This window comes from Simochromis diagramma, unplaced genomic scaffold (assembly GCF_900408965.1).
Source record: "Simochromis diagramma unplaced genomic scaffold, fSimDia1.1 OVJJ01000682.1, whole genome shotgun sequence".
Taxonomy (NCBI): Eukaryota; Metazoa; Chordata; class Actinopteri; order Cichliformes; family Cichlidae; genus Simochromis; species Simochromis diagramma.
In genome coordinates, this window is record NW_024387359.1 from 3504962 (window position 1) to 3522202 (window position 17241).

The 17241-nt window shown below is 38.3% G+C and overlaps 1 protein-coding gene across 3 annotated transcripts in view; it reads right to left on the minus strand.

Annotated features, from left to right (window-relative positions):
- Nucleotides 1–17241, minus strand: part of zgc:56235 (uncharacterized protein LOC393186 homolog) — a 20528-nt gene continuing 3287 nt past the window's right edge. The window contains exons 2-12 of one of the 3 annotated variants that reach the window (XM_040007380.1): nucleotides 16358–16393; nucleotides 12850–12920; nucleotides 12081–12130; nucleotides 11465–11467; nucleotides 7384–7536; nucleotides 7245–7297; nucleotides 6186–6407; nucleotides 5560–5710; nucleotides 5401–5458; nucleotides 1297–3738; nucleotides 1–609 (exon numbers count right to left, since the gene is read on the minus strand). In XM_040007380.1, the coding sequence (XP_039863314.1) occupies nucleotides 3647–3738; nucleotides 5401–5458; nucleotides 5560–5710; nucleotides 6186–6407; nucleotides 7245–7297; nucleotides 7384–7536; nucleotides 11465–11467; nucleotides 12081–12130; nucleotides 12850–12920; nucleotides 16358–16392 (888 nt within the window). In that variant the 5' untranslated portion in view covers nucleotide 16393 and the 3' untranslated portion in view covers nucleotides 1–609; nucleotides 1297–3646. Of the gene's footprint in view, nucleotides 610–1296; nucleotides 3739–5400; nucleotides 5459–5559; nucleotides 5711–6185; nucleotides 6408–7244; nucleotides 7298–7383; nucleotides 7537–11464; nucleotides 11468–12080; nucleotides 12131–12849; nucleotides 12921–15587; nucleotides 16294–16357; nucleotides 16394–17241 lie in introns of those variants that run through there. The other 2 variants (XM_040007381.1, XM_040007379.1) reach the window with 2 other exon arrangements.

The window sequence follows — 17241 nt, forward strand, 5'->3', positions numbered from 1 at the left end:
TTTTTTTTAAACCTAGACATCGGTACAGTGCTGGTTCACAGAGGATATTTCAGTAACTCTAGGGACAGTTCACCTAGCACTACCAGTAAGTAAAATGTAACTGTCTAATTAAACCAATCCAAACACTTAATGAACTGGCACAAAGGTATGTTCAGACATTCAGACACTGCTAAGAGTTTCTGGTTTGACCACCTTGACATTTGGAGCAGACACAAAAGAATCTGGGAGGATAAGTCCCACTGACTGTTCTTCTGTATACATAAATCAGGCCTGGGCTGTGGTCGAAACCCTCAGTTATTGGACTGTGCTTTAAATCAGGCTCTAGGTGCTGTCCCTTGCCTACAGATTGAGTATCAGTCAGTGTCTGTTACACTCATGGTGAATTTTTTAAATTGATTTTTAAATGTGGGGCATTATAAAAGCAGCTCTATCTATCTAGTCATGAATGCTAATAAAGAAAAACAAGTGAAGGATATACACCTTACTAATGGTCTTTTGTGGTATTGAGAAATCTCCTGGATAAGGATAATAACATGCACTGGAGCTGTGTAAAATTAATATTCACTCATTTATGAAGGAGGAAGTTCATAATGCAAACGTTACTAATACCTATTCAGTGTTGGGGAGTAACGGAATACATGTACCGCCGTTACGTATTTAAAATACAAAATATGAGTAACTGTATTCCGTTACAGTTACCGTTTAAAAAGGTGGTATTTAGAATACAGTTACTTTGTTGAAATAAATGGATTACACGGCGGTACTTCCCTGTTTCATATTGTTGCGGGTCAGGACTGTTTGGGTTTTGTTTGACAGCTACGTTCTGTTGTTCCAGGCGGCAGCATTACGGTTGCCATGGTTACAGGGTGACGCTCTCTCTCTGCGTGTTTCCTGGGTGACAGAGCGCCTTTTTGTTGTTGTTGTGCTAAGCTAATAGGCAGAATGCTACAGGCATAGCCCTAAAGAATGTAGCATCATAGGCAAGCAAAGTTGACCCAGACAACAAAGTAAAGCTATTTTTCGGCTACGAGCCCGACACAGAACCCACCGTATTAGTCAGAGGTCCCTTTACTACGGTTCGGAGCCGCGGACCTTCAGTAACAGTAATAAATCACAGCAATAGTACATTCACGTAGTTGTAAACAGCATGATAATATATTAAGTAATCCAAAGTATTCAGAATACGTTACTCTCATTGAGTAAGGTAACGGAATACGTTACAGAATACATTTTGGGGCATGTATTCTGTAATCTGTAATGGAATACATTTTAAAAGTAACCTTCCCAACACTGTACCTATTACAGGATGTTCACAGGATGTGTGACAGATAATGCAAGACAGCGCAAGAGCACATGGTAGCAAAGTGTCTTTGAAGGCAATCAATATATTTGAAGTCTGGTCTCTGGTAGGGTCATCCAAACAAAGACAGCACAGATGGGCATCACCATATATGTTAAATTGGACCAATTATATTTTTCCTTATTTTCTTTTATATATTAATATTTTATTTATTTTCATTATTTCATTATTTTTATTTTACTTATACTATATATAAATTCCCTATATATAATACACACCCAGTTACATTGGAGGATGATCATACTAAATGTATTTGCATAAAATGACATCAATGTAGTGCTCTAAATGCTCTTTCTGTTTTTTTCCTGCTCTTCTTGCTTCTGATGTTAATTAGAATTGGTATGGGAAGACAACTTTGAATGGGAAGGAGCTAAAAACCTCTTGTTCCAGACAGTGGAAGAATTGAGGGGCTCCACCAAAGCCCAGCACAAGTAAACCGTGAATCATGTAAAGGTACTTTATTAAAGTACAAGAACTTGCTAGTACCTGGGTGGAAATGACCATATTGTTTAAGGTATCTTTCAGTCCAATTGATATCAACTTTATGTGCAGAATTCACCACTTTAAACACCAACACTATTCTTCTTGATGCAAGTGCAACTTTAAAAGAATATTTTTATACTTTAAGAAATCTGTTTTCTTCTCAACAGACATGGCACAAACGATAGCGCATAACATTTGTTATGAAGCTAGTGGCACAAACTAGCTAGCTCAGTTTAGCAATAAGGTGGCTACAGATTAACAACTAGCTTAACAGCCCCATGTAAAGATAATTGCTTTAAATTATAAGGAACAATAAGTTATCATGTATAATTACATAAAATAGATTTTGTTATTAACATTCATGTCATGTGTGGTAATGGTAGTAAGGGTACATGTATTTTGGCCTGACAACTGTTACAAGCTTCTCTATTTGGGTATGTAATGGCAAAGAAAATGACTCCTACATTTCAGTTAGATCCAATCTTCACTTGTTATTTAGATCTTTAAAATCCCAAGATAGTAAAAGTCATGCTCAGCTCAGCTACAGCTACAGAAGCCTGGGCACCACTGCACTGTAAGAGCAATATAATACTAAATACTGAAGGCATTAATTGAGACAAAGAATTCAATTCATTAATAGGTGCTGTTTTCCCATTTTTTTTATTATTAGAGTTCTCTTAGTTTACACTGGAAAAAATGAGGTACTGTGTCTATGTGACAAAGAAAAGAAAGTCTCATAATAATAATAATAATAATAATAATGACAACATAAGATGAAAAAGAAACACATTCTGATGCAGGATTTCCAACCAAAGTAACAGGACAGACATCTGGGGACACAACACTCCTCAAGTGTTTCAACTGGAATTACTTGGAGGACAAGCACCTGTACTTTAATATACAGAGCTTAAGAGTGGAGATAGTTTTGAAGACACGATCACTGACAGCAACGAGTGAGGTCCCCGAGCAACATGAGGAAACAGCTGGCAGTCAAGTTAAGATAACTGGTGCCTCTGAGATACAGAAGCAAAATAGCCTCACTTTCATTGTGACCGTTGAGCTGAGACAGATAGATGAAAACAACACTGTAGAAATGTAAAAAAACAAACAAACCCAAAGAGCTACCAGAAGATTCCATTATGTTGATTTCACCTACCAAAAACAGAAGTCACAAAGGGCTAAAAAGCATTTTGAGACATGTGCAAGAATAGATCTAACATCTTTCATGTCGTCATTCCAGAAATCGGTCTTTAACTTCATCCACCACTACTTCAATATTTAATGATATGTGTTGTATGAAAACAATGACATGGATTAAATAGTCCTTGGATTGCAGCAAAAAAAGCCAAAACCGTTCAAATGGATACAAAAATAAAGAGACGACAGACACTCTGCACCTTTTTTAACCAAGCAAATAAGCTTTAAGCTCTGCATCCAACCCTTCATTTGACATGCTTTTAGGAATGCAGTAATAACTCAGTACTGAAGCTTTAAATGAGCTACACATGTACACCAACAACTACTTCATTCAAGACCTACAGGGAAATAAATAGTTATTTCAAACGCCATAAAAACAATTTTCCACAACTATGCACTGCCAGTTTCAGGATCAGCCTCACAACTTTTTAAGCATAATGCTAAGACTTGACTATTACTGTCAGAAATGCTCATCAGAAGTATGAACAAGGGAGGGGTGTGTGAGGGAGAGTCCAGAGACAAGAGAAGGAGACAAGTTATCGTGATAGGAGGATGCCGAAAACTAAGTGCTGAAGTGGGCTTCTTCTTTATTGGTAGGTTTCGTGTTTACGCTTCAACCTCGAAGCCCATGCCGACTTTGTGTCCGCCGGCGTTGAAGTTCTTGCCATCAATGAGAGCTGAGAGGGTGACCTTAACACCTGCACAGACACAGTCATAACGTTGTAGATACACTTTCAATTTTAGACCTGTTCAAAAAAGTTGACATGGGGGCACGAGTATCAGTGCGTCTATCCTATCCTAACTATCCTGTATAAGTGTGTGGTGTAAATTTGAAAGCACATGGTTTGCCCCTTCTTGCTTGATCAAGATCTTAACTCCTGAATTTCTTAGTCAAGGTTGCCCTCACAAACTTCAAATTTTCGATCGACTGAAACGGGTTAAAATAAAAACATTTTGTACAACCAAAAAAGTTGTTATGCTGTGTAACATGTAAATAAAACAAAGTGCAATGACTTGCAAACATCATAAACTCATATTTTATTCACACTAGAACATTAAAAAAACACAAACATTTCAAATGTTTACATTTTACTATTTCATGAAAACTATTAGCTTTTAATTTGGTGGCAGCCATACATTTCAAAATAGCTGGGACAAGAGCAAAAGGTCAATAACATGAGTATGGGGGTATGGGTATAAAGAGAGCATTTCAGAGAGCTAGAGTTTCTAAGAAGTAAAGACAGGGAGATATTTGAGTCTGCGGGGGAAAAAAAGTTGATATTCAGAATATTTTTAGAATAATGTACTTTCATTTTACGTTAAGATGTAATATATAATTGTGAAGACTTTGAATATCTCAGGATCTAAAATGCACCATTAATAGGGAAAGTTCTATGGTTTTAGTAAACAGACAAGATCTTTTACAGGGAAGAGCGTTCATGGTTCAGACAGTGCTAAACTCCATACTGTATATGTTACAGGAGCATGGCTTCATATTCGAAGATTCTAGCTGCTTAACTGGCCTGTCTGCAGTCTAGACCTTAAACCATAGGTGTCAAACTCTGGCCCGCGGTCCAAATTTGGCCCGCAGCCTAATTACATTTGGCCCGCGAAGCCATACCAAATTACTATTAGAGCTGGCCTACTGGTATTATACAGCTAATATATATATTGTTTAGTATTAAGCTTTGCTTGTTCCATATTCAGTTTTTCAGCAAAACTTGCTTTAGTCCATAAGAAAAGATTCATTCTTATATCTAGAGGAAGATTTTTTTTTCAATAAATATTAGTGTTAGCCCGTGACTTTGTTCCAGTTTTGAATTTTGGCCCACTGTGTATTTGACTTTGACACCCCTGCCTTAAACCAACTAAAAATATTTGGTGCATCACAAACTGTTGTTTGCTTAGAATCATATATGCAACAAGAATATGAAAACATTCCCCTCGCAAATGTCCAGCAACTGGTTTCCTCATTATCTAGACATTAACGTACTACTGTGTTACTGCCATCAAATTCATTATGACCTATTTTTTTTCTTAGAATTTTTATTTAAACTTACACTTAAACAAGTGATTTTTTTTTACTTTCTATTCTGAATAAAAATTCAGTTTGTGAGATTTGCAAGTCATGGATTTACATATTATATACCATTGTATTGTATGGTCTTTACCTTACAATATAAAGCGCCTTGAGGCAACTGCTGTTGTAAATGGTGCGACATAAATAAAATTGAATTTAATTGAAAAATATCAGTTTTTTTGGAAATGGGGTTGTATTTTTAAACAACCAAGATCTTCCTGTGTAGGTTGGGAAAGTATTTTGCTGGGTGCCAATGGCACAGTTGAGGAAGGTAACTCACCTGGTCGAAGGCTCTGGGTGTAGCCTATTCCGATCAGACTGGCATTGTTCACTTTGGCCTGTAGGGGAAACATGACAGGGCGTCAGACACAACAGCACAACGGTTTGTGAGAATATGCTTCAGCAACAGTGCATGTGAATGTGAAGAGTCAGTCCTCACAGACAGAGAGGCATCTTTGTCCAGCTTGTATTTGGCAGCAATGCCGAAACGAGTGTTGTTGCTGCCAGCTGTCCAGGCCAGAGTAACCGCTGTCTCCAACTCGTCATTTACCTTTTGGTAGATGGAGCCGCCAAACTCAGTCCCATCATTACTGAGAGAGAACAGACATTTATTTACTTAAGCAAACAGAAGTCTATCCTGCAGACCAGTCTCCAAATTATAAATTCATCCCTCTTTGTATTCAACTTATGACAACCCATAATGAAATTAGTAACTGATGCCCAAAAATGTGTTTTAGGTCACTGGGACAATTTGCCACTAAATTCAAATCAGTTCCAAGTGAACATTTCCATGAGAAAAGTCTGGTTTGAGATGGGAGGAGACACAAATCCTGTGGGGTAGTTGCTCTTGGGGTAGAAGGGTAGAGGGGTAAAAGCAAATCAAGTCCAATATGAGGATATTCTGTCTGTGGGTTTGAACAACCTTTAAAAAAAATGCTTCCACCCAGCAGGTTTTTGTGCAGAGCTTTGACTACAGCAACAGAAGTTAGATATGTGATGCCCATAATTTGAAAAGCAACAAAGCATCTTCACAAACTGTTTATGTACGTATGTAAAATCACTCACACATTGGTGTGAAGCTGGAAGTCCCCGGCCCTGTATCCGAGTGCAAAGTTGTTCTGAGCCAGTTTGGATTTGGCCGTATCAAAGGCCATCTGATAGCCTGCCAGCCAGCCTTCATAGCCCAACACAGCAGAAGCGTGGATGATGGGACCCTCAAAGTCAACATCGCAGCCAATATTCATATAGTCACGCTTGTAGCCAGTCTTGAGCTTGCCACTCTTCTTGCTGAAAAGTTGGTTAATCACAGTGATGAGCCATTAAAATACCAAAACCAATGACAACAATAAATTCCAACTTATCTGGAAACAATATGATGTATTGAATTCCCAGATCACACAGCTCCACTGCTGTTAAAAAACTATTTAAACCACATGAATGAGCCACACTTTTGCATAAGCTGACATGTTCTGTTATTACTGTAAACACAACTCTAATTAGATTCTGACACAGACAGAGTAGGAAAGTCAAAAATATATTAGTAGAGAGGGAATGCTTTGATAAGGACATGCCAAGAGAAACAGAGTGGCCAATAAGTTAAAGGAAATATACGACACTGAGAAATCAGCTTATTCTTTGAGACTCTGTAGCGGTACATTACTATACATCAACGTGGATACAATAAGTAAGAATAACAACATTAATTATTAGAGGCATTGAAGTACGCAGAAGAACTTTCAAATTTGAATATATTCGAGGTGTAGTTGTTAGATGTTACTAATAATTATAGGAACCTCTATGTGTGTCCATCTTTTGTCAGCACATAATAACATGTAAAGAGTGAGGTCAGCTGGATGAAAACTTCTCTTATCTGTTGTTCAATTGTTCTATCAGATTTGGAAAATATTAGTAAACTAAGTGTACAGCTTTTACTATATCAGTAGTTAAAGGTTTAAAAAGGAGGACTGAATTTGAGGATAAAAGAAGTTTAAAGCATGCAGCTAATTATTAACAAGGCAAGAGTGGAAAAAAGAGTCAGCACTCTGTTTATCCAGGATTGACCCAAAGTTAATACTGATTACATAACACGGTATAAGTCACACAAACCAATAAATGGAGTCTCACCCTGTGTTTGGTACAAAAGATGTATCCAAGCCAACTTTCAGTCCTTGAGCCAGCTATAGGTAAAGTAAAACTTGGAGTCAATAGTTTTTTTTAGGAACATTTAAACAATTAAATCAGTTTCTTAACCACAAACACACACCTGGTCCTCCACAGTGACTTCAGTACCCAGGGTGTTATCTGTGTTCCACTTCTGGTTGACGCTCAGGCCTAGCTCCTTCATCTTGTACTTGGTCTCCAGGCTCCCTGAGGCCTTCCCTGTATCTGTGTTACTGGAGCCAGATGTGTTGAACTCCTGGTGAAGGACCAATCAGCACAAAGCATGAGTGTGGAACGCAGAGTATTGTTGCGCAGATTGTTGAATTGTTGGATATCAAAATGGAAAAAGGAACTGAGACCAAATATAATTAGTCATGTCAAAAATACAGTGATAATCATCAGCATGTACTCTACATATTAAACAATACAGATACACTGACATAATAAGACAGTCTCACAGATGAATGCATGCAAGACACTAATGAGGCAGAAGACAAACAGAAAGTGAACACAAAAACAATGATAAACATGATGATTACAACAAAGTGATTATCTAAACTGCCACTGACAATAAGCACTAGAACACTTTTTTAAACAAGAGTGCATGCTTAAAAACAAAGGAAAAAAGAGAACCTTGAAAAATATATGTAAGAATGCAATGTAATTCTCAGACAGTGGCTGTTGCCCTGACTTGCATTTATTAAAATAAGATTAGACTGCTTTTATGCATAGTGAAATGAGTAAGAACAGTGCCAAGTCATTAGAAAAACACAAATCCACCTCCCAATGTTAATAAGACATTTTTCTGTACTGGCATATCAACATCAGTCCTACCGGCAGAAATGTATTCTAGTTCCGATCACACCCATTCAAGTCAACAATGAAGATTCCACCAAATTCAACACAGCATGGTTCAGACATGTCCCAGAATTGGCTTTTAGCCTTGTGTCACTAAAATCACAATATTGTCAAAAATGTTACCGGATGCCAAGATGATTTTAGATTCCATTTAAGATCCCTCTAAATGTTACCGGATGTGTATAGAATAGAGATATATATACAGCTACCACACATGAATGCTGTAGCAAATGTAAACAATATTAAATGGACTGGATCTTATACAACATGCCTCTTTAACCTATATTCATACAGGCACTTTTTTCTATACCTAAGTGCTTTCTGTGTAACATTAATCCAATTCTTTCATGTGATGGATGCGTCAAAAACCAACTTGGGATTCAGTACTTTGCCCAATGATACTTTGGCAGACTGGAGAAGGCAGGGATTGAACCACCAATAAAAAAAAAAAAGTACTTTATAACAGAAGGTAAGGTCAGCTAATTAATCCATATCCTGAGCCTGAATTTAGCTGGCACTTTTCAATGTATTTTATAAGCTAACCCTCTCAGCTAACGATCACAGATTTATACAGCACAGCCCAATTACAGCTAGCTAGCTAATGGTATCTAGCTTGCCAACATCATTGCCAGTAAAATAATATCTGAAAGGTAATACGAGTTAGATAGTGTTCCAAATTACTTAAGGTAGCATTGTACAGAAATCTGTAATCTGTTAAAAAGTAATGCAACATGTGGCATTGTTTTTATTTTGTTTTTTATTTCAAATTTTATTTTCAAAGCAAATTATATTTGATTTCAATTACAATCAGGGCTTTTCTCTAAATAAATTCTTTATTACAAAGTACATTTAAAGTGGTGCCCTGCTGATGATTTTTGTATCGACAAGTCTTTCAGTGTGTGCTAACGATAACTAATTTCATTTTACATGTCAAAGCAGAAAAAAAACCTGAGGTAATGATCAGATAAGCCATCACCACACACTATGTATGCGTCGCAAAACAACATATGTATATGAATCAACAACATATCTCCGTGTGAAAATCTGTCAACGAACTGAGACAATGGCAGCACAGTTTCTGTGATTGTACTTCTGTGAGTCCAAAGAGATGGTCCTTTAGCAAATCTCAATTCAGACACAAATATAAGAAAAGTCAATGCAGCTGTATTAGAGACTGACTAATACATGCATCATGCTGTGACATAAAGGCCTTCATGGCACATGATGTCCAATAGGGCTGTGCGATATGACCAAAATCTCATATCCCGATATAAGAATTCTATCGTCGATAACGATATAAATCACAAAAATGTAACATTTTCTGTAAATTCTATGACTCTCGGGCAGCTCGACTTGCGGGAAGTGTTTTCAGCTGGGCGTCGTGTACCTGGAGTCGAGTGTTTTAACCGATGCATGAAACTATACATTTTTAGACATAAGTTGTAACAGCCGCCGTTTTCTTTGTGAGTATTTATTACACGGCGTGCTGCGGGGAAAAGCCTGTTCTAACATTTGAGTCTAAGGTTAATTTTTTAGCACCTGGCGTCTTTTTTTTACTTGTCATCCGTAAATAATCTGCTCTTTCACGTGATTCAGTTTATTTTGAAAAATCTCAACAGGATCTTGAGCTTTATTGTGAAAGGTTTATGTGGAACATAAACAAGCGGACACGCGATGGTGTTACCTTCGTTGTTGCTAACCACAACGCATAAAAACAGGCGCTTGTCCGTCTGTAGTGTGGTTATATTAAATATAAGAGAAAGAGAGAACTTTAAGAAATTAATATAGCCGTGATAGTGACCATCAAAACGATGAAAAAATATTGCCGTAAACAGTTTATTTTGCGACACCACGAAACAAACGATAGCGTAAAATGAAACGATAGATGTTTTTATATTGTCATCCGATATATATCGTTATATCGAACAGCCCTAATGTCCAAGTTAAAATGTTCTAAAAGCTTAGTCACCATTACTGAAGCTACCAAACAAACACAGACGCTGCTTCCATCTTTAACACACTCAGGTGACATTTTATGGCATTTAAGAAAGATTGTGTGACTAGGGACCTCATCAATTACCTATTAACTGACCAGGAACAGCCCTAGTCATTTCCCTGGGTAACTGCAAACTGATCAGTGTTAAGTCATTCGATTCATCCTATAATACAGAACACGACAATCAAAGTTACTGAGCTATTTTGCTCTAGAGTAAAGGGGTCTGTTGACAGAATAATGAAACAATGCCATTCAGATTTTTTTTAAATAGCTATAAAAGTGTAGGCAGCCCTGCCACCCAATGCATCTTTTTGCTTTCTTTCCGTTTTTAAATTCCTCCAAGTCTCTTCTTTTCCTTATTTTCTCTCATACATATCTTATTACAATGATGGCTGTTTGGGGTGGCTGTGACTCAGGAGGTAAAGGAAGATCGGTGCCTCGATTCCCCGCCAATTTATTCTCAAAGTATCCTTGGGAAATATACTTAACACTGAGTTGCCTCTGATGCATCCGCTGAAGTGGGAGTGTATGCGCAAATGTTAGACAAAGGGCTTGGATACAGAAAAGTGTGTGTGTGTGAGATTGTGTGAATGACGCTTGAGTAAAAAGACATTTACCACTGAACACGTTCAAAGTTTCAAATAATGAGGACTGGTTGTTTACAACTACCCTGACTGCTCTAAACAGTCGTTTTCAGAAGGTTTTTTTTTTAACTCTTGGCTAAGCATGATGTCAGCAGGGAAATATCCCTCACATGGTATTCTCAGGCACACAGCACTAGTGATGAGCACCGAAGCCCCACCCACCCACCGTTCAAACCTTTTCTGTTCAAAATGTAACCAATCAGTGGCTAAAAAAGAAGAGAAGCTAAAATGTCTCGTTTCCACCAGTGAAATAAAGACCAAGTAAAACATAAATACAGGACTATTTTGAGCAGTAAAGGTAGCACAAAAAATTTAAATATTGAGCCTGAAATTAATATAATAGCTTAATAATATTCTTCTCCATTTTCTGGCATTTTATCAACCATACAACATACTGTTTGGTCAGGTATAATATTGCAAAAATAATGTAAAGGAGTACAACCCAAAGTAAAGACAATCTCCATAAAGAAATGGAAATAGTATAAATGAGTGTGAAGAGAGAGAAAATCATTTTTTCATGCTTTATGAATATTATAAAGACAAAAAACAATTTAACCACAATAACAACTGAAAAAATGACTTGTAATTGAACAAAGGTTTAGGTAAGTTAACAGAACAGAAATCCATGAAAACTTGTTCTGAGTTACACAGACAGACAGAGCAGTCAGCTCTGACACCGATCTTACCATCTACATTAGAGAGCGAGCAGTCCAGGGCAGCAGCATGGAGACAGAGCAGGGGTTAGGAAAGGTGACCAGAGAGACAGACAAGCCACAAATGCACACCTGCAGGCCTGTCATGTTTCTCAAGAACAGAGAGCACATTAAGCCAAGCAGGTCGACATCAGCGCCATTCGTCCACCTGAGATGTTTTTATACATGAACTCAACAGACGTGTTCTCACTAATGGAAATAACTCTGTTTGGTTAAGGTTAGGGTCACCTGAAGGAAGCAGCACAGACAGTATATGACATTCAGTCACTTGCTATGAATTCTCTAAACAATCACCTATCAAATTGCCACACAGAGATTTAATGTCCAGTCTCTCTGGACTTCTGCCTTCGTGCAGGCAGCTCTGCTGGGTAATGTCTAAAGAGTTCAGAGGTATAGTTTATGTGTGAAAACAGCTTTAAATCCCTTTCAGCTCCGAGTCACAGCAGGAGTCCAGTTACTGTAATTAAATAAGGCATTGAGCATGAGAGGGTACCTGTGCAGCAGGATTTGGAGGTTAGAGATTGGCATGAAAAGGCAAAGGAAAGGTGAAGAATAAAGAAAGAACATGAAAAGAAAAAAGTGTTCTCACCACTCCGCTTTGTGATTTGGTCTTGAGGTCCAGCTTCACAACACCAAAGCCTGATTGATTACAAAATATGAGTTAATAGTTATTATGTGCAAGACAAATCAGAGACAGGAAGGTTTAAAAAGGCATAATTTAACATTTTTAGATAGATTTCCTCCACAAAGGTGGTTTATTGTTGTAAAGACTAAGCCACGTTGTGGTCAGACTAGCTGTAACATCATTTTAAAATGTTAAACGAGCAACAGACGAGCTTGTAAACCTTCCTTCACGGTTTCCTACACAGACTTTACTTGGACAGGCTGCCCAGGTATGCTGGCGGGCACCCAATTTATTTACTAAAAGTTGATTTCTTTTGTTTTTTAAAATTCAATCACTGCTTACCAGTTACATCTGCTCATTCTCAAGTGCTTCACCACATTCGAGGTGCTGCTCTGACAGTTCTCCATTTCATTCAGCTTCCTTTAGAGACTCTTGTCTGTTGTTAGATTTATACAATTTATATACTCCATGAATTCATACATAAATTATATATTTTTTGTACATACTGGTATCTCCTTCAAAAAACAAATATGTACCTTATATGTACAAAACTGTAATTTCAGCGTTCAAAAAATGAGTATCTACTGTCTGAAATTATATCCAGACTTTTAGTTCTGTTCACATCAGTGTATTTATTAAATGTGTAGTGTGGATAAGAAGCACACAGAATAAGTTGTACTTTAGGAATTCCCCACAGTTAATAATTTACTCCTAAGCTTAAAACAGTGCTCACCATATCCCTTGCTGAATATATCTTTGGCGGCCTTGCCCAGGTCTGAGTATGCTGGAGGGACAGCCATTGTGCTGGAGAAGATAAAGGCAAATGTTTCTTTTGTCAAATTTGAAACTTCACAATATCTTTATTCTACACAAGTGTTTAAAGGCTTAGCAGTAAAAACTCATCTTTAGAAACAGGGTATGACCATCCATGTTGTTCATCAATTGGTTATACTGCTCAGTTAAGTGCTCATACTGAATGAGCACTTAACAAAAGTTAAAGTCTCAGTGGTTTTTGTATATAGTCACAGGTTACTTCACTAGATATACATATTCAGCTGCTTTTTAACAAAAATATCTAATCAGCCAATAACAAGGCCACTGCATTAAGGCATGGGTATAAAGATGGTCATGACCTGCTAAAGTTTAAACTGAGAACAGAGAATGTTTGCAGAGCATGTCTGAAACAGAGAAACTATCCAGTGAGCAGCAGTTCTCCATGAAAATGCCTTGATGCAAGAAGTCAAAGCACAATGGTCAGACTGCTTAAAGCTGACAGGAATGCAACAGTAACTCAAATAACCACTCATCACAACTAAGGTATGCAGAAGAGCATCTGTGAATTCACAACATGTTGAACCATGAAGCACATGAGTTGCAGCAGCAGAAGACCGCCTGTCAGCCAAGAACTGGAAACAGGTTCCATCAAGATCACAAGCCATTCTCAAACTGGGTTCTTGAACATGATAATGATTTTCATTGTACTTCATTCTTCACTGTCTCTACAGTCACCAGAACCTTTTTGAAAGTTGCTGACGTTTGAGATTTTTTGCTGAAGTCCCCATTTTGTTAGGATGGACTCCCGTGTACCTACTGAATGCAATAACTGCCTGTACCTGATTAAACAGTCGGGTTACCTATTGACATCCAGCAGAAGGGAACAAGCTGTTCTTTGATAGACTCCTTTTAAGCAAACAACAGTATTCAGGCAGAAACTGGTGTACTTTGGTTAAGCAAGAAGAGCCACCAAGCAATGCACTGAGTCAGGAAGGTCCAAAAAACCTCAAGCAGAAAACTGTTACAATGCCCAATCCATTAGGTTCAACTCTATGCTGTTCTGTGTTTACTACACCACCAGTCAGCGGTTACGACCTGGAGAGCTACAGTGGTTTCACATGGGATTCACAAGCTGCACAAACACCTGGGTTAACTGCTCTGTTCTGTATCTCTTTTTCCTCGTGATCTCAAGAGCTTTGACAGACAATATAAGAATGAACCATAACCTGTACATGAACATCTACAGCGCAATACAGGACCAAATAACAAAGCTAAGCTGTGTTTTACACAGTGTCAACCTAATAGAAGCTACGCCAATGTTAAAACCACAACTAACATGTCCACTTGGATTCAAACCAGTTTCCACGAAACATAAGAATTTAAACACAGTGAACATGAATCAAGTTCTGCTGCATTTTGGTTGTTGTGAGATGCATGCCATTGATGATGATGACTTTTACAAGGTGTTAAAGTGAGTAAACCTTTGATAATTAGTATGCAGGGTGCAAACAGCAAGGTGGTAGCAGTTTGTAGGTAATTCCCTCTAGCTACTGTACGCCAAGAGCTCTTTCTTGCGTATTTGTAATGGTCTTCTACTAAAGCATATACTGTGGTAAAGCGAGTTGACTTTAGTTCTGACAGCAGTACTGTAATTATCAGGTTCTTCCTCTGGCTCTCTCTTACTCTCATTATATTTGATGAAACATCTGCTGTTATTACTGCACTTATGGTAACCTACCCTACCTACCTACTATGTTGTTATTATATTATATTATATTATATTATATTATATTATATTATATTATATTATAGGAAACCACTGCACACACGTTTGGGTGTGTGTGACAAGATATGCACTCACAGTAAGAGCAAGGAAATGAGAAACTAGCGCTACTGTACTGATGACTGATGTAACTCTAAATAGACTCACACGGAGCTCTAAACGAGACATGTGCAAAATAATTTGGTAAATAAGATAAAGCCACATTTCCATATATTTGTACACGCGCGCTAACTCATGAACCGGCTACGATTGCTGCATGAAGAACAAAAAACTCAATGTGGGATAGCATACAAAACGGGGGCTCCGTGTTTCTTTCTCTACCGTTATAATCGGACTATTACTTTATGTGTACAAGCAGTTGGTATAGATAAGTTCCCAAGTGACCAATGCTAAACAACAGCTCGTTCTGCTCATCGCAAACGTTCAGTGCTGCATCTCTTAGTTGGGACAAAGGATAGCAGATGGCCGGGAGGAAGGCGTGTAGGGGGTTTGACAGTCAGTTAGCTGGTTGCTGTCTAAGCTGCACTGACACACTAACAAGCAAAAAATATGATAGTTGCGAGCATATTAGTGACACCCTACTCCTTTCCCAAGCACACACACGCACGCACACTTTTATATCCAGCTAAACAGAAACCCCACTGGTACGGCTGCTAAATCCGTGCCTAGCTTGACCGTTCTGTGTCGCTGCAATGGAGCTCTAGAAACCAATGAACCAAAGGATTTAACTGTGCACTGCAAAGCTAAACATCATTACATAACAGATACCGTTAGCTATACCGTTACAACATGCTAGCTGGACATCTAACCTTGGAGATAAACGCACAATTCTCAAAGAAGCAACAGCACATATAAATAACTACGCAGGGGTTATAAAGATCAGCGATGTGTTTAACATTTATCAGCACTGTTACCGATGCAGCAAAGGTATTTGCAAAAGGAGTCTGCACAGCCCGGAGCGTCCCTGGCGTGATGCGATGGAGTGAATTGACAGCTAACCTAGCTTGGAAATGCTTATAACGGGGACAGGGCACAATGAAGGAGATCTATCATGGCGCATGCGCGCTATCGACTAGAAGCGAACAAAGAGGTATTAAAAGAGCAAGAGATATATCTGAGACACAGAGGCGGACAACAACGTGCCTTATTCGTGGACGCTTAGTCTTTGGACATTAATGCAGCTTTCAGACTGTCAGTCACATTTACTGTATCTTACTGTAGATAGATACACTGTGTGTCCAGGAGACATGGCAGAAAGGAAGCAAGTTCTTCCCTTCCACCTGGGAAGAGAAATGGAGCAGAGGTAGTTTTGAAGGAAGAGAAGGCATGAGGCATGAGTTTGAAGCTGGAAATCAAAGGGGTGATGTAAAATGTTGTCAATCCATATATCCCAGAGGTTGGAAGACAAAGAAGAGAAAGAGGAATTTAGTAAGTTAGACGAAATGGTAGAGAGTATCCCAAGGATAGATAGGTTGGTGACTGGAACAGACTTGGATGGAATGGAAATGTATGTGAACGGAAGACATGTGATGAGGATGGGTTGGGTAGGGGTGGTGTTAAAGAGAGAAATGCAGGACAGATGGTAGTGGATTTTGGAAAAAGGATGAAAATAACTGTGGTGAACACAAAGTTAAAAAATAGGAGGGAACATAGGGTGAGGTATAAGAGTGGAGGAATGACTGATCATTTCTTCCTGACTGGCAGCTCCATCTTCAACATCCTGTTGTTAAGTATGGAAGACAATGAATGTGGAAACATCAGTCGTCATACAGTTTTTGTGCTTTTGGACATATATTCTGGTCATTTATTTTTATGTGCTGTTATCTGAAATAAAACTGAATTAGTCTGATATATCAGCTTGTAAAGAGATTGTGAGGAAAGAACCACTGTGAGTTTTGGTGTTGAAGAAATGCCAGTTGAAATTGAACTCATTTAATACCACTTTTTAATGGATTTTAAATGCTATTTCTATAGAACCCTTGTGCTTAAACTGAGCACTCAAAGCACATTTTCCTATAAGCCTCAGTCACCCAAGCAGACATCAGACATTCATTCAAGGATTTTTCTCTATACCTAAGCACTTTGTCTAATCTTCATGCACATTCCGATAGATGGCAACTTGGGATTTAGTGGTTTCCTTAAGGACACTTCGACATATAGACTGGAGTAGCCGGGGAACTGATCCATCAACCTTCAGTTTGATAGATGACCCATTCTACTGTAATAGTGAGTCAATGCAACTTTTATTTAAACACTCAAAAGAACATTTGTCTATTTCTGGGACCAGCACTCCAATACAGGAAGTCTGGATCCGCTCTCTAACTAATCCTAATCTCTGATCCTATGAGTATTACCCAGTCGGCAATACAGAGCTTAAATGGGGCAGATGGTTGAGGGGACTCGCCCAGTTCTAATTGCCTCAAAAGTCATCCAGGTGTCTACCCTGCCTCCACAGATAAAAACCAGACTCTGAGTAGTTTTACATGCCCGGTCAGTATCTTACCAGCCACACCAATTCCGACAACTGCCCTGTAGATTAGTGCACTTGGTAACAAACTGTGTTAAATA